The following is a 25314-nucleotide window of genomic DNA, read 5'->3' as shown; positions in this document are numbered from 1 at the left end:
AATCTAGCTAAAACTAAAATTTGATGCTGTGGGCATAGAGTAAAAATTCTGACAAATAATGCAATGCAAAATATTGGACTTTGAATAAATATCCATGCAGATGCCATACTGCTTTGATGTATAGTGATGGTTATGCATCAGTTTTGTTGAAAAAGTGCATACAAACCTAGGAAACCCCATTACAACAGAATTGCTCTTACTTTGCTTTATCTTCATACAGTGTAAACATTTAGTATGTATGCACACCCTCCTTGTAATATATGAATTTTATTAAATGTTCATAACTACAGATTTTCCACTGCAATTCTGACAAAAAAAAAAAAAAGTAAGAGTACTTTTATCCCCATACATTTCACAGAAATAGATTTGTGCGAGTACAGTGTTCAAGCACATCCTTAACAACAAGAGACCCCATCATATAAAACATTTTCTTAATGCTATTCTGAAATCTCAATCAGCTCTGTTACTGAAGAGGCAGTTTTTACAAAAGCCAATTACATATTTTAATAGATAGTTGATGGAAGCCAAATGGTTTTTGAATCCTTACCAACTTTAGGAGGTTTGAAAGGAGCCTCTTTTAATCTCTTTTCCAGTTCGGCAAGGGATGTGTTATAAATAATTTCCTATGAACATAAAAGTGGGCCAGACAATTAATGCCAGATGTATACTGCTCAATGTTACAGCGAAACATGAAGTCTACTGCTGCCACCATGTGACTGGACATGATACTAACAAAAAAAAAACAGACTTTAAAGTTTTACACATTTATTCTTGTGTTCCTGTGCAGTGGCTGTTTTATAGGCTCCAATGCATTGGAATGCACAAGTGAACAGTGGCCTTTCTTGCCAATGGTGCTTGGACGCACAGGACAGTAGTGAAACATTAAACATATGCTGCATTTAGCGAAATTAGTAAAGGTGGCCATACAAGGGGCAGATTAAAGCTGCAGATATCCTTTAGACCAATTCTGCATCTTATCTACCAGTGTATGGGGGCTCCCTGATCAATATCTGGCCAAGATTTCAGGGAGGTTTGATTTTTCTGGTGATTGAGGATCTTATCGTGTATGGTCACCTTTAGTCAAAATGCACATCTACTTCTTTAAGAGGAGTATTTTAACAAAAAAAAATGAAAATGTGATTAGTACTTTTCTGTGACAATTACTTAATAGCCTAATTATTGCTAATAAAGAAAATAATTCCTCCGTTCAGCTGTAGTACGTCAGGACCATCTAGATACCAATGATAAGAATAACTTCATGACTTTGTAAGTACATTAATTTTAAAATAATGGGGCAATGAATTATTTGCAAATTAAGTGCAAACATTTGAGGATACTGAATTCACACATTTATTGGTTTTGTATTTTACAGTTTCCCCCTAAGTTGGTAGCTTAACATAACTCCTCTCTTCCTTGTTTTACCAACAGTGTCACTTAGGTCTAGTGAATACATTTAGCACACAATTTAAGAGTTTAAAAAGGTGATCCTCCCTTAGATTGCAGCAAATAGGGAAAACATTTTCCCTCTACAATATAGTTACAAGTTGTTTGAGGGTACAATTTAACCAAGTTAAATTCCTGCTAAAAATTATGACGTGCCAAAAAAAATAAAACCACCCCAAAAAGGTAATGCAACATGGCACAGTAAGCATATCACAAAGGTAAAGTCAGAGTACACTACCTTAAATGGATTTGTGCTGGCCATAAGTTTTGTATCCAAGACTCTAAAAATAAATACAAAATGTAACGAAAAAATAGAATAATTACGGTACATAAGGTAAAGAGAGGTAATAAACTGCTTTCAATAGCAATCACACTTGCAAATTTGGAAAAGTAAACCCTACAATAAATAAGGCTAGAAATGCCACATTTGATATAGTTTATAGGATCATCTCTGTATTAGTAATGATCCAGTCCTTCAAAGTTATTACAGGAGTTCCTCATCATTTTGTTAGAAGTGTCACACATGCTCAGTGTACTTTGAGCAGATGTTCAGAAGCTAAGCTTAGGGGTCGTCATAAATCAAGCAGAGAATGAGGTTTCCGGCCATTTAAGCTGATGCTACATGGCCGATTAAATTTAAATTCTGATGCTAATTGTGTTGTTTTCTGAGCTGCCATGTACAAATAGTTATCAGGCTCAGCATTACATTGTAACATTATTTATATTTCTTTTTCTAGTATCTTGTTCATCAATCCCTAAAGCTGAGTAAGTGACAGCAGCACCGAATTTGTACAGAGAATCATCAGAAAATAAGATGAGGAGCTACAGGGCCATCTTTGGAAGCACCAATCCTTACTGCCAAAAAGCTGTTGTTGCCTTGGGCTGGTATAGAAAACAATGTACAACATATCTCAGTTCTCCTTTAAAATCACTAAATTTGAACAGAATTATATGTTCTTTAAATAGGCTATTTGTGGTGTTTACTTAAATTTAATTTCAACAAGTTGCTTTTGACAGGCTGAGACCATTCTCTCAACAAAATTCATATTTATTCCGATCAGTCTGAAGACCGGTGTATATGGTTCTGTTCTGTAGGCTCTTAGCCCATTATATATTATTGGCCAAGATATGTGCAATATCAAATGTATTAAAGTTAAAATACATTGAACAAGCAATAATCCTTACCTTGGAAACACACAATTCGTCACCTCCTTAAACTCATTTAGCTCCTAAAATTGGAGGGAAAAAAATCCATGTGTTTAAAAAAAATAAACAAATCTTTAATTAGCAATATATTTTCATTGTTTGGACCTTTTAAAACAACGTTTGAGAAAAAGGTATACTAGCAGAACAAAAAGTGAAATCACTGCTATGGATTCATTTTTATTTCTCCCACAAAATATTAAGATCAGAGTTTGTTTTTTGCTTTACTTTTCCAAAAAAAAAAAAAAACGCATTTACTATCTTAGCTGGCAGGTTTTTTATGCTCAAATTGGGTTTTATTAAACAAAAAGCAAGTTGACCACAATCAGTTTCTATCAGACTCATTATAAATAAATTATAAGCTCATTACAAGAAGCCATACATAGAAGTGATTCAAAAACACTACTTATGAAATTCCCCTGCAGCAAATACAATTGCGCACTATAGTCTGCTATAGAGACCCTTTAAAGAGGTAGATTGCCCTTAAATTTATTTTGTATGATGTAGACCATGATATTGAAATTTAAATTTGCAACTGAAATTCAAATTAGTGTTTGTTTTGTTATTATTTTTTGTTTAGTAGCCGTCAGGCTTGGGTTTTCAGGAGCTATCTAGTTGTTAGACCCAATTTACTCTAGTAACCAGGCAGTGGTTTGAATGAGAAAGCAAATGAGGACAGGAGGGAGCCTGAAAAGTTAGGTAAGCATTCAAAGTAACAATTGCAGCTGCACAGAGCAATAGTATCCCATTAATATCTCCACATCGACATACCGGGTGAACGTAAGGTTTAGTCATAGCGGCAAAATAGGCCATAGCAACTCTCTGCATCATATTCACAAGCAGAGCACTTTGGCTAGAAAACTATGAGGTGCTAGAAAATCTATAGTGCAGCCAGGATAATGGAGTTAAGCAGAGGAGTAACTACAGAGGAAGCAGACCCTGCAGCTGCAGGGGGCCAATGAGGTATAGGGGCCCCATGAAGCTCTAATTTATATTCAATTTCAATAAAAATTGGTAAAACAGGTCTACCGCTAGTCATTTTGTGGGCCTAAAAAATAATATGCCGTGGGGCCCAGTAACATCTAGTTATGCCACTGGAGTTAAGAATGTAATTCTGTATGGACTGCAATTAAAGTGACCATAAAATATATTGAATATGGCTATATTTAAAATTTAAATAAAAAAGTACAAAAGCACACAAAAGTTTCAATAAATAAATAGTTGCAGTATATAAGAGGCTAGCATAACCCTTACATCAGGCAGCTGGCAGAAAAACTGATGTATGGTGTGCATAACATCCAACAGCATGTTGTGGCCAACTACAAGTTTACCCTGTGGAGACAAGAGGGAAAAAAATTAAATTATGACAGTTGCAAAAACGGCAAAACATAAATCTGCAATTCTGCAGAAATCCCAATACCTCATTCAAGCATGTATCCAAAAACCCAATTATGCTAAAATAACAGGATATTAAGGTCATTCTCGTCAATTAAGCACAAAAGAAAAAACTGTTCAAGGCATGGAAAGCTTTAGTGTGCTCCACAATAAAGTACCAGTAATACCAGTTATAATTGAATTCCACAATTCTCAAAATGCAATGCCAAACTGTTATTTACCGAGGATGAGATTGCTTGGATAATTCGGGAAAAGCCTACTGCATCATCTAGTTCCTCCTGTAACAAATAAACCACAAAAGTGTAATCGCTTCTATAGAGTACAGCCATTTTACCTGCAAACTTTTTAAATCCAGAATTAAGCAATACAATATTTTAATCATTTACTGCTATGGCTAATTATAAAGTGCTAGAAGTGATCTGCCTAGAAAACAATTAAATGCATAAAAAAATCATGGGACATTTTAAAGGATCTATAAAAATTCCAAATATATCTTATTGTGTTAAAGGGCATCTACAATTTTTCATAAGCATATTGACATTTAGTATTATAATTCATTATGCAAGTTTAACTTGTTTCGTGCTGGACTGCAAGAAATACATTGGTTTTATAGCCATGCAAGACATATGAATAATGCATATTGATAGAACATATCTAAAGTAAAGGAAATGTGGCAGACACTACAAGTAAAAGGGCTAAGCATTTCTCCAAAAAAAAAACAAAAAAAAAAAAAACAATGCAACAGAATACCCGTTCTTTTGCTTGTTTCTGCTGCTCCATTCTTTTTCGCTCTTCTTCATCAACTTTACTGATGACAATGTACCGCTCCTTCTACAAAAGGAATTAACTTACTTTAAAATTACTTCCAACAGTATAAAAATACAACTTGAAATGTCAAGCGCAATACGCCAGTACACTGATATGAACATAAAAGCTTTTAAAGTTGTGCAAGGTATTGTTTTAAATATCTAAATATTGTGAAAGCATCTAATACATTGTGTTTCTAACTAAATTGGGAGAACTGCGTTCCTAATGCAGCAAGGGATTTTCTTCTATAAAATTATTTTTCACACAGTGTACACGCATATAGCTATTCTTACTCACCCAACTACATTAGACATGCAAAATCTATTTTAATCACCTTTTCCGATTCCACGGTCTCCACGTGAATGCCTCGTGGGTACCTGTACAAACAAAAATATGTAACTGCTTGTGTCTTTGTACTATTTAAGTTTATGTATTTTAAACCCAAATAAGATGTTGTATCCCTACTAGAAATGATTTTGCACCCACGGCAGCCTACCGGATGCTGCCCCCAAACCCCCACGATCACTTTTTTGCATTACAATGGGGAATGAGGGCATTGCTGCATGAATAGATTTATATACTGGAATTTCGCTCTTTTTGCCACCCCTGGTAACCAGACTGACATTGCTGCCTGAGGCAAGGTTTTCAGTCTGTCTAATGTCAGAAGTGGCCTGATCCCTTTGAGAAAATAAATGAAGTAGAAATATTACTTATGGGATACCTTTAAAGTGACAATACATTTGCTAATCATGCAGTTTGAGTAGTACATTAACTGCATATAAATGTAATTACATTATCCACATACATAGGGTAACACTAAACTGCTCAAAAGACATTCAATAGCCAACATGTAACAACTTACTTCCAGTTCAACGTCTGGTAAATTAGCTTTCTCTGATACCTAAAAGGCAGAATGTTTATATTAGCAGTACAGAAAAGTAGCAGGCATACAAAGAGAAGGTTTTTTGCTCAACAATTAACCTTGAACATTAGACAAGGTGAATTCTCCATACTGGAAACGAAAATATTCTAGGCATTTTAAATGCCATGTTTTAGGGTGATAAACCATGACAGGTAAAGTAACTTGAGATGTCCTCTTGGCATTATCCTATGAGACATTCAGCTGCTCCTAGTTAAGGCTTCGTCAGTTTTCACTATTTATATAGGCGACACATTCAAACAGAACAAAGAAAAATCCTCAAATATTCTCCTTAGAAAAAGTGTATTCAGATCATATTGAAAACAATATAGCCTATGATATGTAATTAACATGATGTTCTGAGGAAACCTATCCTATGAAGAGATCAGTGGTAAAAAAGAAGGAATGTCAACTTCAAGGACATTTACCTGCACATCCTAAAACCTAGTTCACTGTACCACTAACTCCAGTAAATATTGAGGCTCCAGTCAAAAGTAAGCTTGGGAAGGGTTAAATACCCCTGTTCGCAATTTATAAAAATAAAGGGCCGCGTTAAAAGTCACCTATCACTGAAAAATAGATTGACCCACAAGAGGTGGGGGCTAACAGAGCCATCAATTTTGCTAGTGCTATCCTGCTAGGGAGCTCCTGGTGCTGGTGGACATGTTCAGACTATTATCCCTCACATCTGGTGGGGGAAACAATGTTTCCCTGATAGGTGCTCTTTTAAGGTAAATCCAGAAGTACCTTGTACTTAATGGTAACTAAGCTGCACGAATCCATATTGGTGGTAAAACAATCATGTTTGAATATTTTTAGCAGACCCAAAATATGAAAAGATCCCTTATCTGCAAAACAGCAGATTCTAAGCATTCTGGTTTATAGACCCTATACCTGTAGCACATGCTGCATTTTGTTTTCCACTTTTCCAGAGAAAAGCCATCAAAAGCAAGAAAGCAGCTCTAGTGTACAAAAAAAACTTAATGGGAAACAATGGAGATTAAATGCAAAAATAAAGTATGATAATACAAGGCAAGTATTTCCATTCTTTACCAAGACAGATGTTTCATGCAGCACTTGCAGCAGTTATACTCACCCAGTGCAAGGCTCCACATTCATGCTTTTCTGTTCATTTTTTAAAAAATCCTCAACCCGTTCCCTAGAAGGTAATTTGTCCAAGATTAAACATGGTGAACAGTTGCAATGGTGTAAAAAAAAAATGAATAAATAAAAAAAAAAAAAAGGTTCGAAATAATGGCACGTCAGTACATCAGCACTTTTTTCCTTATAATGTGAAAAGACCTTAGTCAACATCTAAGTGAGCCTTCATAAAAATAAAGGTCAAATCTTTACTGGATGTTAAAGCCAAGAGGGTAGGTATTTTGCACAATAGAACCACCAGTTACAGTCAATTGCTGAATGCATAATTAATGCAGTTTTATAACAATTGAAGTGTCTTAATTATAACCAATCACTATTTTCAACCACGATTCAAGAGTGATATTTTCTAGTGTCATTCTGTCTTTAAAACATTTTACTTGTGTGATGGTCTTATCTTTTATTTCTTATGGACTGAAATATATGTTAAGGACTATGGCGCAAGTGGTGATTTGACTGTCAAAACACCAGAGGTAGAGATTCGTTATCCAAGAATCTGCTCAGGTTTAACTACCCTCTACAGGAAAGCCTTTGATAAGCTCAAAAGGATTTTTGGTACTCGCAAGACACTTATTGTATTGGACACAAACACAGATGAAGTCTCTCTGCTGCTACTAAACTTGATGGAAGGGGTTCATTTTAAAATCTTAAAGGATTCGGTCATGATGTTTTTATTTCTTAATTACACTGCAAATAATTCACTCCACCATAAACCATGCAATACCTGAACCAATAAATATTTTTCAGTTGTAATATTGGTGTGTAGGCAGCCATCTTGGGTCATTTTGCCTTGTCATGTGCCGTCAGAAAGCCAGTGCTGCACTATGGAACTGCTTTCTGACAGGCTGTTTCTCCTACTCAATGTAACTGAAGGTGTTGCAGTGGGACCTGGATTTTACTATTGAGTGCGGTTCTTAGATCTACCAGGGAGCAGTTATCTTGTGTTAGAGAGCTGCTATCTGGTTACCTTCCCATAGTTCTGTTTTCCTTTAAGTGTCCTTTTCTCCTCACTGCCAGAATTCACTGACAAAGTGAACTGCTGCTGGAATTGATGCCCTATTGAGTTCCTCCTTCCATCAAGTTTAGTAGCAGCAGAGAGACCCAGAAAGCCTCACAAACAGATGATTCCCCCATAGGACAGAACCCAGAGCTGAAATAAGACAAATCAATTTTGCAACACGATTGGTCATTGATGCTTTTATTCTGCCACAAAAGCATTAATAAGTAGCACTAAAGTTTTGTTTTTTGTTTTGCTGGAACCAGGACACCAGGTAATTCAGCCCCAGACCATTATACCTCCTGCCAAGTCATATCATGTTTGGCACAATTCCTCTAGGAAAGTAGCATTCTCCAGGTTTTACCTCGAGAAACAGTTTGGAATGCTATAGTGACGGCAACAGCTAAAACAAGTGATTTAAGAAAGGGTATCTAGATACTTTTGTCATATATGGTGTACCTTCCAATAGAAAGAATGCCATAAGGCTCTTCTTATGTGACCAATTATCACTGTACACAAAACATGGAAGGTTCAGTCTCTTTAAAATGCTTGCCCCACATTACAGAAATTTCTCATGTATCTAAGCTTTGTATAACTGGGGCCAGACTGCAACTTACACCACTTTGTCAATAAAACCCTTCTGCTCATCTGGGATGCTCACAGGAGTCTTTGAGGAATTTGGAGATATGTAGGACATTGTGCTTGCTCCATTTGACTGAGACCGCCTATCTTCATACTGATCTCGCAAAACCCTTTCCTCCTCCTGATTCAGATATGGAATGCCTACAGAAGAGTATTGTGAAGTTGTCATTCGTTAGGTTTGTATTAGAAATAATGATTGATACTGCTCATACGGCATTAAATATCTGTATATTTATTATGTATGCACAATTTTACAGTATAGAAAAGTAATTCATATCCTTGTAAAACAATACATTCACCAAATGTTCTGTACAACCTATATTGCTTGCAAAAATATTGGAAAAAAATAGGTATTCTGTCCCTTTAAAGAGCCTGAAAAGTAAACTAGAAATGTTAAAAGCAGAAACAAGATTACGAGTACAATATGCCATTTACCTGGTTCTATGTTTTTTTTTTTTTTTCTTTTGAAGTTCTAATACTTATGAGTGACAATGTTACCATATATAATTAACATCATGAGGATAGCACAGGGAAGCGCTTTCTGTGGACTAATAGGGAGGCTAGTTTATGCCCTCATTCTACAAAGATCTGCTTCCCGAAAACTATCTAAGATATAAACGTATGCATATTAAAGAGGAAAACATCGGATTTATGTTAATTATTCTTTATTTGAAATATGTTGCACTAAAGGTCCAATTGTTATATTATTGTATATTAAAATCTACATTTATGATATATCTACCCTGAGATAACATGTTACTAAATGACTATGTTTATACGAAAATTCCAATAAAAATTATTGAAATATAAAATACTTGGTTCTATGAATTTTTCTTTTGCTAGCTATGCTTTTCTTTTTATACAAGACAATTCTCAGGACCTGGGGGTTCGGGATAAGGGATCCTTCTAGAATTTTGATCTCCATAACATAAATATACTACATTTAAATATTAAAGGGGAAGTTAACCTTTTCATTAATATTTAGTATGTTATAGAATAGTCAATTAATGTTTTAATTGACCTTAATTTGAATAGATTTTGAATTAGCAATTGTTTGGCTGCTGGGGGTCAGCGACCCCATTTAAAAGCAGGAAAGAAAAGAACTATGTGAGGCTAAAAATTAAGGCTTACTTTTTTTTTTTTTTCTACTTAGCCAGGTCCTCTCCTACTCATATTCCAGTGTCTTTCAAACCAGTCTGTTTGACAAGGTAGATTATAACCCAGCAACCAGAATGCAATTTACAATTCCAAAATGGAAAAGTTGCTGAACAAGAAGCTAAAATTGTTCAAAAACCATAAAGAAATTAAGATTAATTGCAAATTGTTTTTGTTTTTTAAGGTGAACTCAATAGGCTTGTTTTGCTTCAATAAAGATTATATCTAATTAGGACCAAGTACAAGGTGCAGTTTCATTATATTTTAATTATTGGATTAAAACGGAGTATGGCAGAAGGCCTTCCCGTAATTCAGAGCTTTCTGGAAAACAGGTTCCAGATAATGGATCCTATACCTGTAAATTATATGTAAACAAATGATAATTTTAAATTAAATATCATTTTGATTAAATGTTGGTTGGCATCAATTGCGAATTACTTACCCATAGTTTGTTTTTTCTCTGTTTTGGTAATTCTGTATACAACTGGACCATACACTATCGCCAATGACTGACCATACAATATGATTACAATGTAGCTGAATCAAGCATCACTGAAGTAAGAAGGCTTACACATTGATGATACCATACAGCCAAAAAATTGGGGCATGCATAACAAGCTTAAGATGCAATTCTAAGCATGTATACAAAATGCAGCCTCTCTTCTCAGAACTGAAATGCATTTTTGCTCTTGCAGTCACCCTTTGTAGAACACATGCAGTATAAACATATATACAAAACGTTAAAGTCCTGCAAAGTAACTTACCATTGCGAAAAACTTTATTAAAATCAAAACCCTGGTTAGCCAGAAAGTCTATACTTGAGCTCTGAAAAAGAAAGATTTTTTTTCTTGTAAATTGCAAAAATAGCTATGCAAACACCCTTATTTCTCCTAATGAATGGAGCATCTTCTCAACAGGAAAAATCTGCCAAACTTAAATGACCGACATACTACAATTGGTTATCCATAAGCAAGAAGTCGAGTTACTACCTATATTAGCAGGGTTTTCATAAGAGAAAGTAAACGGGGGAGAGAAGTCACCCACTCATAGGCAAACCTTGAGGATTACAGTTGTTTCAAGCTACAAGGTTCAGTTCAAACTAATTTTAAGTTCCTCAGGATTCTTGTCAAATAGTGTGATTGGGCAAAGATCAAGAAATCCATTCTTGAATTAAGGGCTAGAGAGGATTGCAGAATATCCTTTTAGATTTAAAGAAGCAATATACATTTAGGTTAAAAATCAATAAATCTTACTAAAAAAAAGGTCATTGTCAACTTTCATTTACAAAGAAATGGATAGTTTCTTTATTTGTTATTACAAACTAGTGATTGAACCTATTTTTATTCTTTTGACCTACACCCAATCAAAGCAAAGCTAATGAAACTGTATACATGTAAACCATATCCTTCCCATTACTGTTGCTTGTGCCTCAGGTTTTTGACTGTAAGGAGTTCCAGGAGTTTAATTGTGATAATTTCATTAGCTAGGTTATGATCCATCTGCAATTGCTCTGAAGAACAAAGGTGGCACAATCATGTGTAAAATGATAGGGCATTTACAGTTTTATAGCGTTCAGTGCAAGAAGTTACAAAACCATATACTGATTTAATTAAAGGCAAAATGCATTTTCAACACTGGCGCTTGTTTTATTGAGTGCATGATGAATGTGGGTGTATATTAAACCTTTAAAATTCCCCATTTAACTGGCATGAAGCTAAAGGCTGATGGAACAGTCAGTTGGACAGATGATCTGTCTTCTCATACACTGGCACAAGGAAGGGGTAAGTGGGTACAACAGCACTCCGTAACCACAGGGTAAAAACAACATGCATCTATCGGTTAGGCACCGCACTCAAGAGCCCTCAAAATAGAATCGCTCATTTTCAGGGTAAAAACAATGCTGCAACTACACAAAGCACCAGTGAATTTATGTATTTCTGGCTACTTTACGATGAGACATCAGATTTTTTTTATGGTAATTAGGCATTCATGGTAGGAGCAAATCAGAACGTGCATTTATTATATTTACTCACTACAAACTTTATTAGTTGGTCAAAGGAAAACCAAAAAAAAAATTAAAGTATTTTAATCGAATGACAATATAATACACCTGTTTTATAAGGGCAGGAAAACAGTGCGTTTGTTCAGTAAAACTACTATAGTTTATATAAACAAACTGCTGTGTAGCCATGGGGAGCCATTAAAGCACAGGATACAGTAGAAAGAAATTCTGAAGAATGTCATTGTATACTACAGAGCTTATCTGTGGTGTATCCTGTGTCTTTTCTTTTTCAGCTTTGAATGGCTAAGCAGCAGCTTGTTTAAATAAACTATTGTAGAGTATCAAACAAATACACCTGTTTTACCAGGGCATGGCAACAGTACATTATATTGTCATTCAATTAAAACACTTCATTTTTTGTTGTTACTGTTCCTTTAACCACAATCTGACATCACATGCTTCTGAGATATGAAGTTGCATCATGAAAAGATAAGAAATGACGACAGCAGGAGAGTAGCCAGTAGGGCCTACCTGACAAACAAACTTCTTGTCTGGGGAATTTCTGTTGAACGGCTTTGGAAATATATAAAAGTTAAAGGATTTCATTAAGTACCTGCAAAATAAACAAAAAACATACAATTAAGAGCACAAAAGGTGATTAAATGGCTGAGAAAATGAATATAAACCTTACTTACTTTGCTTCTGTGTTATCATAGTTAAAAGTGCAAAGGCCAAACTGAAAAAGTAAAAACTCCATAGAGTGCTAACAAAAACAAAAAAGTATGCAAGTATTAGAACAATATACATTTCTAGCAAGTATTCAAATGAAGAATTTTAAACTAGAAAATATTTCTATTACAGAAAAAAAAAAGGCCCTGCTCCTTAGCTATAAAGTTGCAACAAAATCTTGTTTTCCATAGAAGGCATAGCACATGCAAAGTTACAAAATGTTACAGCAATGATTAGATGAATGCAAGGGCCATAGGCAGAATACAACAATACATGTAACTGACCTTTTTCAGTTTTGTATATCTTTCCTCTGGCGTATCAAAGCCATTTGTTAAAGTGCTAACAGATGGGCCATCACTTATACCTGGGGAAGAAAATAGGCAGCTAAGCAAATAAAATGTGACTTAATAGTGTTAGGTTGTGAAGTGTAAAAGTCATGTATGCCTTTTCAGTACATCTAAAAGATTACATGTATTGGTGTCCAAATCAAACAGTTAGGAATGCAACAAATCCACCATTCTGGAATTTTGCAAAATCCAGGTACAGCAAAAAAATTTGATTTCCTTGTTCAAAAGTCACATTATTTTAAGAATTCTGATTAGGTTTAGCCAGGGACTCTGATGGGGCTGAATCCAAATTATGCTGGAAAAGGCTCCGATTTGGCGCAATCCTACAAATAAGTTAAGAGCAAATCTGTCAAAATGGAGGATTGAGGCCCTACTGCAACATTACAATATTTTATGTCCCTTTACGTAAAACAAAACATTCTGCAATTAAAAAAAAAATAAATAAAAAAAAAATGGCAGGTGCCTACTCATGTGTACGTTTCCATAACAAATGCTGTCAAAAAAAAAAAAAAAAAAGTTTACCTGCCAACCCTTTTTGCAGTTCAATTGATTTCAAACAGTTCACCAGAAATAAGAAAGACTTTTGTCAATTACTTTTTATTTTCCATTGACTGTTTTGTAATATTGAAGTCTAAAGTTTAGCTTTTTTACATTATGTCTTTCTGAATCAGCTCCGGTTGGGGGGGTCGCAGACTCTGTAAACTGTCCTAAATTGATACATAAATTTACATTTCTTATCTTTGGCCCTAAATAATCCCCGAGTCACTGAGAAATGTATCAAATAAATGTTGCAAATTTGTAACAGTTCAGAGTCTGCGCCTGAATTACCGAGCTACCAGACTGAAAGACCAGACAGGTGCATTAGAACTTAAACTTCAAATTAGGAAACAGTAAAAAATAAACAATTGAAACAAGTTCTGGTGAACAATATGAAAACAACTGAACAAAAACAGTGTTTGGAAGGTGAATAAGCCTTTTTAAGATACATTTTTAAAATGCTCTTAACAATTTGTCAAGGGAGTCAATAAAGCTGGGCTTTTTCTTCGACTGAAGCTGAAAACGGTCAATGACAAGGCACAGCAAACGGACAAAAGCAGGAAAACATACCATTAATTTCGTAGGAGCTGTTGATTCAGAAATACCCGTGTTCCTTGAAGTTCATGCTTACGTCTAAAGTTGGACATACACAGTCCAATAAAATTTCCCAACTATCCCCCTATACAGACCAAGTCGGCAGTTTACCAGCCTGTGTATTGGAACGTCTTTTGCTTAGAATCTCATTTTCTATTAATTTTAGGAGTTATTTGTAAATGTTGCAACTGAAAGCAGTTTTCGGTTCTTTCCTATAGGTTTACCAGACTACAAAAGAGAAATCCGCACTCCTCAAGTCTCCAGTTCCCAGACTGCCTTACATGCTCCTTCTCACATTATGCAAGGCATTTTGGGAATTGCTAGACGAGAACAGACTACCAATATAACCAATACAATATGCAATGATATGAGTATTCAGGGAAAGGAGAGGAAGCGATAATTAAGAAACATAACTAAAATTGTTGAAAATGTTTACTGTACATTCAAAATTTGATTAGAATGACTTTCATTATGCAAAAATAAGTCTTTGATTGGTCATCTGCCTTTTACTTAAAGGAACAGTTAAACCTCCAAAAAAAAAAAATGCTGGCATTTCATACATTACAATGACCTTGGAAATACAAACCTGAAAATTCACCATCAATAGCCAAGAAGTCTGCCTCTTCAATTGCTTTATAAACTTTTGGCAAAGTATCCTTAAAATCTGGCAAAAACAAAAAACAAATGAGAACATTTGTCCAGATTTTTTGGTTATACAAGTTAGAACAAAAACAACATTTATCTAGCACAGATGTTAACACTAATCCTCAGTCATTGATCAAGATCAGATATTGTGAAAGATCTACATACAGTCTTTTATGAACACTCTAGGTTTGGTTAATTATATTTTTTTTATACCAAAGCATAACACTGCATGAAAAGTCAATCAAGTGAACCTCATGAAAGACAGCAGGAGCGGAGATGTGTGCCTAGTCACCACTAGAAGGGCCAATAAACTTAGTAACTGTTTGGTTGCCAAGCAAACTGTGACCATATTGCTCAGTGTGTGGCAACCACTGCAGCTTTCTAATCTAGGGTTAAAAGATTAGAATTAAATAGCTACAAACACACAGTGTCGGACTAGCCCACCGGGATACCAGGGGTATTCCCAGTTGGCCCAGGTGTCAGCAAGCCTCTTACTTCTAACCATTTAGCCTATTTCATGGTAATTCCCGATTTCATTATAGGAAAAAAAGAGGTTTAATTATGGGAGTATAGTAAGTAAAGATAAAAGACTATGATAATAAAGAGGTGAGGAGGTATAATAGTTTGGAAAGTGTGCCCACAGTCTAAAGTTTCCTTGTGGGCCTCTGGCAACACATTCCGACACAGCATACACACAAAATGGTTTATCTGTACATGTATGGTGACCCATCAAACCTGAATAATATCATGTACTATGGATACAAGTTGGTTCAGGAATTGGCAGGATGGAAAACGTCATCAGCTGATGTTGCCCAGTGCACGGGAAGACAAGCCACAGCCTGCTTCGTGCAAACGACTGGAAAAACAGAAATGAAGCCATGCCATTTGCGATTCTAATTTTTGCAGCCTTGTGAGATTAGCAAACCTCAAGTGGAGCGGTTTTTACAGTGTATATATTTTATAAGTGATTAAAGGTACTGATTTAGCTTTAAGTGATTATACTTTAGTTATTGATCTCTTATCAGCCAATAAACCATACCTACCTATGGTTGTTTAAAGCTAAATTTAGATTTCAAGGTTTCCTATGGAAAAGCTAGTCATTGTGCATCATGGTCCAAAAACATTTACTTGCAAGTAAATCAGCCGAGACCCTGCTTTTACCTGGTGGTTTTGGAGCCTTTCCCTAGTTTGGCTACTTTGTGGGGTTACTAGGAAAACACAACACTATTATGGGAAGCATATCCCTAAGAAGATTTTACATTTAACACAAATATACCCCACAAAACTTCCACAAACACAGCGAAGGGGTTAAACAGAGCAACTTGCCAGATCTGATTTGGGTTGTAATTTTAATACATATATATAGCAGTTGTTACCGCTGGATTTAAGTGTTTCCCCCAATATACTGCACCCCTCCTTACTCAGTATCAATGAACACCGAGTGCTGTAATCCTCTAGCAGTTGCCTCACTACAGGCTATTTATTACAACTAGTAGGATCAGCCTCATGGAACCAGCACACCCGGCTGTACAATTAAGAAAGGATAAATTAAACCCGGAAATAAAACAATGGAATAAAATGCCCTTCAGCGCTCATTTCGGAAGATGAGTAAAACAGAGCAGCAAACATTTAACTTGCGCGCTGCTTGTGTAAGACTAAGCGTGTGTCTGAGTTCGCGGGGTAGGGGTGAGGTTGTACCACTGACACGCGGTTAAAGGGTGGGCACACTCACTGCTCCTGGTGATTTCCATCTTTGCAAACCTTGCACCAGCGCTGCCAAGAGAAATGAACCCGGCGGCCCTTTAACTCCTCCTCGAGTTATCACTTCCGGTTCTCAGACTGACACCTTGTCCGTTCCACCGTGAAACGCATGCGGAAAGGGGGCGTTTCTTCTGACAGCAAATCCGCTTTATTTTAGGTTTCAATGATTGGTAGGATTCATGTACGTTTTCTCTAGTCAGTAGCGCTTCGCTTTTCTGCTAAATATTTCTGAGGAAAAGCATGGATTCTCCTCGTAAGCTTCTGCTTTTGCTGGCCGCCTAAATACTTCCCGGAATAAAAACTTGTCTATATGTTATTGTCAGTTGTACTGTGTATATGGTATTCTCTAAAAAATAAACGCTAAAATAAAGCTTTTTGAAAGGGCAGTTAAAAGACCGGTAACATCAAAAAATGTAATTGTTTTAAAATAAAATAATAAAAATATAATATAGTGTTGCCCTGTACTAGTAAAACTGGTGTGTTTACTTCAGAAACACTACTATTGTTTATATAAATAAGATACTGTGTAGCAATGGGGGCAGCCATTCAAAGGAGAAAAGGCTCAAATTACACAGCAGATAAGCTCAGTAGAACATAATGGTGTTATCTGTTATCCACTATTTAACCTATGCCATATAGCCTTTTTTCAATTTCCGCCATTGCTACTCAGCAGCTTGTTTATTTGAACTATAGTATTGTTTCTGAAGCAATCAGAACAGTTTTACCAACACTTCATGATATTTTCATTACTTTAAAACACTTTCATTTTTTGGTGTTACTGCTCTATAAGAAGCTTTTCAAGTGGTCTTCGTATTTATTTCTTTTAAACATTTTCTTCCTGCATCATGTCAGCTTGCTATTTAAATTGCTATTAACAATAGAAAACTATTGCTCTGTCAGCTACCCTACCAATACTATTTTTTATTGTTCTTTCAGTCTGATTTGCAAACCTTGTTGCTATGGTAAAACAAAGCCTAGCAACCAGATAGCTGCTTCAACAGAAAGTTAAAGGGCGACTACCATCTAAAATGTTTTCCTGCACTCCAGATGAGGAAAAGAATAGTATTTCTTTGCTGAATAACCCCTTGTGAGTGCTCTACTTCCCCACACCAAGAAAGAACTTGCAGTGCAAGCACCCATGGTGGGGCTAGGGTTGCCACCTGCCTGGTGGTGGTGATTCCAATGTTATTAATAGGGGAAATTAATAAAAAACGTCGGTATTTTTTTCAAGAAAAGGTGGCAACCCTAGGTGGGGCACATGCATGTGAGTAATAGGTGAATACCCCAGATCTCTCATATGTGCATGCATGGAGCATAAGATTGTAAGTTGTATAACGGTTTCAGGTTATATAGAGGTGAAATTGCAACTCTCTGTTTTTCAAATGTGGCCTCTATTTAAACAGGAGGTATGGCCCACCATAATACCTCCCCATTTGTAGCCAGGTGCTATTCAAGAACAGTTCACATGATAGAGCCAGCAGATGGTATTTTCTGTGTTGTGATAGGTTGGAGAGCTAATGAGTTATTTTTAATAGCTGAGTCGGTTTTCACTACTTAAAAACTTCTAGGGAGAAAGCAAGGTCTGCTGAACTGGTGTCTGTAAGTTTGGAATGGCATTTTGTTTATTTAGAGAAGCAATTGATGAATGCTTTATAAACAGGATACATAAATATATATATTTATTTATTTAAATATGTAGCCTTAAAGAATACCATACAAGGAACATATTAAACACTTTATGAGCAGTCCATTTAATTAAATCAAGGAAATTTGGTTGTTTATATGCATAAAGTGTGATGTAGCTTATTGTAAACCATATTCAGTCCAGTATCTATAAATTTATTTTAAAGTTACAGCTCCTCTATTTTGCCTTTAAGAGTGCATTAGAATTGCTGATCTATATGGATGTTATTACTGCAAATCCCCCAATCAAGTGATCATCATCTAGTGATGTTAGGGGCTGTAGATCCACATCTGAATTGGATAACCCTAATTTAATCTACAATCTGTTTGCTACTGAATCAATACTCGATATGTGTTTATTAATGAACTCTAATTGTTTAAGAGAGATCCTTTATTATCCTTGAATTATTGTTCATGATTTGGAGTTGCTTAGATTTATCTAGCATCAGATTTAACTTTATTAAACTTAATTTTTTTTAAAAAAATTAGGCATTAGGGGTTTATTAAATGTCAGTGTTTGTATAAACATTCAGTTGTGTATGGTTCTGTCTGAACTTTGGTATTGAACGCTTACTCAGTTTCTTAAATGTGTTACTAGTGTATGATTATCTTGTGGTAAAATGTAATGCAGCTTAATGATTCTTTTGAAATTGTAACATATTAAACCCTCTTAAGAAGCAGATTTGTTAGTCAGGTGTTCTTTTGTAGGAGACATGGGTCTTTGCCTTTGTAGTGAAACCAAGCATTTCATTGAAGAGACAGAGAACAGATTTTGGGTAAGTACTTATTAACTCTGTGCTGCTGATAGAATTGTATGTATATTTTATAATGTGAATAGTGGGTAAGTTGCAAACATAATGGCATTATCCATTACAATGGGAAGCTTAAACATACTTTTTACATAATTATATTCATTTTTACAGCTAGTATTTTTTTTCTGTCCTATTTCACTCTAGATTTTATATGTTTGTTCTACCATAGCCAAAAATATTATTTTTTATTAATTTTATTAATCTGATGGTGAAATTAAACAATGACCTCTCCAGGCAGCAGAAAGGCATTGCAGATACAGTTATGGGACCTGTTATCCAGAATGCTTGGGACCTGAATAACTGATATTTCCATAAGTTGAGCCTTCATCCCTTAAGTCTACTACAAAAGTAATGTAAACATTAAATAAACCCAATAGTCTGGTTCTGCTTCCAATAAGTATTAATTATATCTTAATATAGATCAAGTACAAGGTACTGTTTTATTATTACAGAGGAAAAAGGAAATCATTTCAAAAATTTGGATTATTTGGATAAAATGGAATCTATGGGAGCTGGCCTTTCTGTAATTCAGAGCTTTCTGGATAATAGGTTTCTGGATAACAGATCCCATACCTACCTGTACTATAACATTAATGCTTTACTGCCTAACCTGGCAGTTAACTGTATTTAAAAGAAAAAAAACGTTTCTTTGGATATTTCTTTATACTCAATGTATTTTGCTGAGTTTACTTTTTTTATGTAACCAAACCATGTTGCATTTAACATTGCCTTTAAAAATGTAATGGGAGTCCTCAAACTTCCATTATTACTTACTGGGCATATTTACTAACGTGACAATCGAGCTTGTTTTTCTCCACTAAAGTTTGCGTCCATGCATCAGGCATATTGTCAGTATAATCACACACTGGTTAAAACACATCACGGAATCATGTCAGAGCAATGTTCAAATGATTAAAATATTTACAGAGAAAAGAAAACGCTTCTGTATCATACAGTGAGCAATAAATTTCAATTTGGCAATGGTAGCATGTACTCACTCACAATTGTGTTTATAGCACGACAACATATTGCACAAAGCTGGTACAGTTGTAATAGATGGTAATGTTGGTGAATAATGCCATAAATTAGTGACATAAGTGGGATATTAGCATGGAGGATATGATGGATAATAAAATGCTAATGTGGCTGCTGCACCTTTTTTAATGGTCGCTTACCACCCTAGTCCTGGCAAATTTACTTTTGGTAGAAAATGTTGGTGAAACAGAATTTGACGGTCTTTACATGTTTTGTAGTGGCATAATAATAACTGGTGAACAGAAACATGTTCAGAAGTGTAAAGTTAACAAGTCAAAAATGTGTTATACTAATAAATGTTCATGAAATTTCACAACTTGGTTAATATTTCCCAAAGTCTCTGCTCCATGCAGTGTACAATTGTTCTTTTATAAGGCTTTGTCAAGGTATATGGGATAGTGGGTTCTGTATGCTACACCATACTTGTTTGCTTTGCAGAGCTATGATGTAACATGTGACACTGTATGTAATAGCACATGCAAAATAATACACAAAAGTGTTACTTTCCAACAACAGATAATGTCCCAAACATGTTCTGTCTGTATATACTTTTTTTTTTTTTTAATTCAAGGTGATAAATGTGAATGATGATGGAAAAAAGATATGTCCAGGAATTATGGAGCTTACAGAAACCTGTTTAATGTTCTATCCTAAAAAAGGAGGGCTTGTGAGGTGGCCTTACATCAGCCTGGTGAAGTATGGATATGATTCCAATTTGTTTTCATTTGTCTGTGGCAGAAGATGTGCAACTGGAGAAGGTAATGCATTGAAAATAATACAAATGATACTCAAGGGGGATGTCCTAATCGCAAGTCTTTTTATAGTGTAACTGTAAGCCAATGCAAATTCTATAAGTGTCATAATGCATATATCCGCAAGTAAGCCAAAGCTATACAAACTGATAATCACAAACTTGCAACAAACTAGGGTGAAATGTATCTAGACACATTTCCTAATGTTGTTACCAGCAAACTAGTTCAGATAACGATTGTTACAATGTTGCTAAAACGTAACCTTTCATTAAAGTTTCAATAAAACATGTTGCCCATAAAGACAGAGACTCGCTGCTCTTTAAATTCAGAGCAGTGCAGGACCCTGTCCTTATAAATACATATAATTAAAAAATGCATAATGTGGATCGGTGGAAACTCTTTTGGATAGTAATATATATTAAGTGTCAGTACACGATTGCTAGTCACATTGAAGTCAGTAACACACAATGCCCGTTCAATCCCTTCCAATGTTCCCACATGTGCCAAACCTGCCTATCTACGTGGGGAACCAGTGGGAGCTACGCTCGCCACCGTCCACCTATGCCGCCCAAAGACTCTGTTTATGGGCAACATGTTTTATTGCAACTTTAATTTATAGGTTAAGTTTTAGCAAACTTGTAACAATCATTATCTGATCTGGTTTGCTGGTAACAACATTAGGAAATGTGTCTAGATACATTTCACCCTAGTTTGTTGCAAGTTTGTGATTAGTAATCAGGAGAAGCACCCTATATTTTTACGATTGGGGGTAGCCTAGAAAAAAGGGGTGCCTAAAAAGTAGATTTATAAAAGTAAATAAATTTTTGTGGGGCATCCGTTCTTACAGTATATGCAGTTGTACTGTATGGCTGCTTTCATTAAATTGCTATTTACTAAAACCTAAGGCCCAGGGCACATGGAGTGTTACCTTCACTGCTCTCAGGCTTTTTTTAAATTTTTTTTTTCAGGCTGACAGAAATGGATCTGCTCCGTGACTCAGCTCTGTTCATCTGATACGCTTCTGCCTGGGAACCTATTGCTTGCAGTCACATGCAGCAGAGCGGAAGTCGCCCCAAATACATGAAAGCAGACATTTTCAGGCCAACCTCCACACCGCTCCAAATGACTGCATGCAAACAGACCCCATGTGCACTTGGCCTAAGGGTAGGGGCAGACAAGGCAGGTCTTGGTCTGCAGAGAAACACAAGTCTCTCTGCAGCACCAAGTAAAGGCTTAAATATCCTGAGTTATTTGTGGGGCTTAAGATCTTTCTCAAGGTTTCTCCCATGATGTTAATGAATTGAAATTGTCACAATTTAAGTATCTGTGTTATTTGGCTGCATTAGTATTATATTTCAGCTGAAATTAACTATGTGTAACACAGGGCTGTGTGTGTTTTCTTTTTTCTTTATGAAAGTGGCATCTGAATAGTTTGATGGGGAACTCTGAACAACTATCCTAAGTCAGAATGCTGCAGACTTTTGAAGTGTTTACCTACAACATTTTTTGTATTTAGTACTTTTTATTTTTTTTATTTTTAGGTATATTTGGCTTCAGGTGCATGCGTGCTGAAGACTTGTTTAACATGCTCCAGAATAACATGCAGAATAATAGAATAAGCATCATCTCTGATACAGATTCTGAATTTCCTACATGTAAGCAGATGTTTTGTGAAAATAGCTTTTTCTATATCTGTTTGCTTTTGATATCTCATCCTTGTCTTAAAATACAGGTGCATATAATGTGCCTTATCGATATGAGACTTATTCAGCAGTTTTTACATCATCTCAGAGGCCTGAACCCATTTTTGGAGACTTTGTGAGGTTGTCGGTTACCCCCTCTCTGGATCAAGTGAGCAGTCAAGATTTTCTTCTTTCTCCTTAGTAACTCTTTGTCCATTTAAATGTCTTACCTTTATCCTCTCGTTTCATAAATGTATTCTGTTTTTCCTCCTAGTCCTACATGACATCTGTGTATAAGGAAAACAGAATGCAGCAGAGATGTTTATCTGTGGAAAGAAAAAATTCAGAGGGTGGAAACAGCCAAGCTTCCTCTCGGTACAGTAACATTGAAGTGGAGGAGTGGAATCGTTATCAAAAAGCATCTGTCTTGTTGAAAAGCCAGTTTAAAAATGATGCTATGGAGATGCTTAACACTAATGGAGATTTCATCTATGCCAACTGGGATACAGGCTATGACAGTGATGAGCGCAAAGAGAGATGCTATTTTAAGAGAAGGGAGTATGAGAATATTGTTGCTCTTCCCAAGGAGTGTTTCAGATCTAGAAGCTTGCTGCCGTCTGTGAGCAGCTCAGATTCTCACAATACCAACTGTGTTCCAATAAAATTAGCAGAAGGTGGATATGAGAGCCAGCCCTCGTCTCCATCAGTCTTTGAGGAAAAGTATAGTTTAGAACAGAACAATCCATTGCTTTCATATGAATGTAACCCATCAAGACAAACCCTGTTTAAGAGGTGCTCTTTTGGGCAAGAATCATTAAATCTTAGTGACCGTATCCCAACATATTTTAACTTTGATGTGAAGCAAATATCGCAAAATACAGAGAAACTTAACTACATCCAGGTCGAGCTGGAAAGTGGCTGTGATTCTGAAAATCCTCAGACTCCACAAAGCCCTGATATGGCTATATCATTTACTACTGGCCAGCAGTCTGAGTTCTATGCTGAACTGGACCTGGAGAAAACGGCTGCTTTGTCAAGTATTCAGAAGCACAGACAACATGATGATGGCACTAGAAAAACAAGACATAACAGCAAATATTTTTTTGCGTGATTGAAACCTTCCTAAATATTTTGAAATGTATTATTTGTATGCATCAAATAGAAATTCTATAAGGTATGAAGCCCTACTGAATTCATTTTCTATGCAAGACTTACTTTGCATGTCAACAACTATGGGTACGTAGAAAATGTACCCGTAAGCAAATGAGCTACCTCTGCTTAGCTTTTCGCATATCTTCAGTGCTGCTCACCATGGTACAAATGTCGCAAGTTTTTATGTGTCTACACAGGAAACTGGTGAGCAAATCCTGAAATTGCGTCTAAGGTCTTTTAGTATTTGCACTGTTTGACTTTGTTCATTCACATATTGAAAACAGAATCCATTTCTGTGTCTCCAGCAGGCCAGTCAATGGCACTAAAATATTCCTGAAAATGAGCCAGTGCTGAGCTATTTCAGGAGCACATTTTAACAAGACTTATCACAGTAGATTTGCAACATTTGGCTTATTTCACAAGTGCCTACACTGTAATGTAATTTAGGTTATAAAGAGTAACACATTCTGACCTGGATTAGTACCCAATAGCAACTAACTAATTATTTTCACCAGTGTCCTGCTGTGAGAATAATTCAAATGTACATGTAATGGGTTGATATGGGTTTTCTGGACTAGGGTAAACTTCAAAATATAAATATGTACTGTAAAAAAAAAAGTAAAGAGCCTGAAGTTTGAAAACTTTTATTCCTTCCAAAGTTTTATACCAGCTGTTATGCATTTACAGTTTCTTGTTAACAGACAGTTATGATTTTATATTTGGGGTGATCATCTTGTGGGCTCTCAGCTGCATTTAGCCATTCCTAAGAACCAAAAACTACAGGATCTCGGGTGGGGGGAAGGTTTTAATTGTTATATTGTGCATGTATTTATATTGGCTACATTTTGTTTATTTTTCTGACAAGGAGCACTTTATCGTCTGATACCTTAGTGGAACCATTACAGAATGTCTAGATAGATTAATGTGGCTCCCACACAACATATTGTCCAAAAATGCAGTCATGTGATGAATTTTTAGAACTGATATTGCTAATTGTATTCGTTCCAACATTAATTATTCTGTATTGCACATTATGTATCTGGGCTAGCTGACTAAACACGATCTGTGTTCTAACATTTGTTTGGTGCCATTAAAGCTCTTACATTTGGTAACTTAGATGTGGTTGGTGTATGTTTGTATTTTAATTTGGACTTTCCCTCATTGTCTCAAGTTTGTTCTACACATCAATTTATCCACTATATGTACAGGGTTGCAATGTTTTGATTATGCAGATGTGTGTGTGTATGTATATTTTATTTATATATACGCACACACTGTATCTATAACTCGGTACGTACCTCTCGACAATCTGTTTCTCCATATCAGGCAGATTGTTGTTGTTCCTCAACACTGTACAATAGCTTGATGTGTACATCAAAAATACTTATTTAAGTACAAAAACTGATACTGGATATACTGAATAACTGTAGAAACAATCCCCCCCCCCCTTATTATTCCATGGACATATTTAGCACATCTTTTTAGCTGTCATGAATTCCTGTGTAATACACTACCGTATCTTTGTGACACCTTCTAAAATTTCAGCTCCTTGTGAGCTGACCAGCAGCACCTCCAAAAGACCATCATACAGCCTTAGGTTGTAATATTACGTTCTCAGGAATCAAAAACACTTTAGTTTCAGCTTATACTTTTGCTAAATTCACTGGAATGTGCTAAATTTATATTCACTCCACTGTAACCACAACCTGTAACAATTGTGCCTCTCTGCTTAAACACTTGAGTGTGTCTGAAATAATCAGGTGCCTTTTGCGATCTGAAGGTTTTGGGTTCTTGAAGTCCACAGTTGTCATCTTTTCTAGAGAATGTAATGTATAGAATGCTTTGTTCTTGGCTACCTTTTAAT

At 35.7% G+C, this 25314-nt stretch overlaps 2 protein-coding genes across 3 annotated transcripts in view; one reads left to right on the top strand and one right to left on the bottom strand.

Moving 5' to 3' along the window:
- Nucleotides 1-16335, bottom strand: part of parn.L (poly(A)-specific ribonuclease L homeolog) — a 75269-nt gene extending 58934 nt beyond the window's left edge. Inside the window, 16 exon segments of the mRNA NM_001087674.1 lie at nt 548-623; nt 1682-1724; nt 2629-2672; nt 3901-3978; nt 4263-4319; nt 4792-4872; nt 5183-5225; nt 5711-5749; nt 6864-6926; nt 8540-8705; nt 10484-10544; nt 12253-12334; nt 12417-12484; nt 12735-12814; nt 14515-14592; nt 16306-16335. Coding sequence (NP_001081143.1) covers nt 548-623; nt 1682-1724; nt 2629-2672; nt 3901-3978; nt 4263-4319; nt 4792-4872; nt 5183-5225; nt 5711-5749; nt 6864-6926; nt 8540-8705; nt 10484-10544; nt 12253-12334; nt 12417-12484; nt 12735-12814; nt 14515-14592; nt 16306-16324 — 1078 coding nt within the window. The 5' untranslated portion in view covers nt 16325-16335.
- Nucleotides 16336-17904: 1569 nt separating this feature from the next.
- On the top strand, nt 17905-24566 carry MGC68639 (uncharacterized protein). Of its 2 annotated transcripts, none has more exon segments than NM_001089707.1 (6): nt 17905-17933; nt 18726-18793; nt 20436-20622; nt 22158-22271; nt 22349-22467; nt 22573-24566. In NM_001089707.1, coding segments are annotated over 5 exon segments (1320 nt in total). In that variant the 5' UTR covers nt 17905-17933; nt 18726-18730; the 3' UTR covers nt 23410-24566.
- The last annotated feature ends 748 nt before the right edge of the window (nt 24567-25314 follow it).

Source organism: Xenopus laevis, chromosome 9_10L (assembly GCF_017654675.1).
Source record: "Xenopus laevis strain J_2021 chromosome 9_10L, Xenopus_laevis_v10.1, whole genome shotgun sequence".
Classification (NCBI taxonomy): Eukaryota; Metazoa; Chordata; class Amphibia; order Anura; family Pipidae; genus Xenopus; species Xenopus laevis.
The sequence above is the reverse complement of the archived record's forward strand: the minus strand, read 5'-3'. Positions and strand labels throughout refer to the sequence as shown.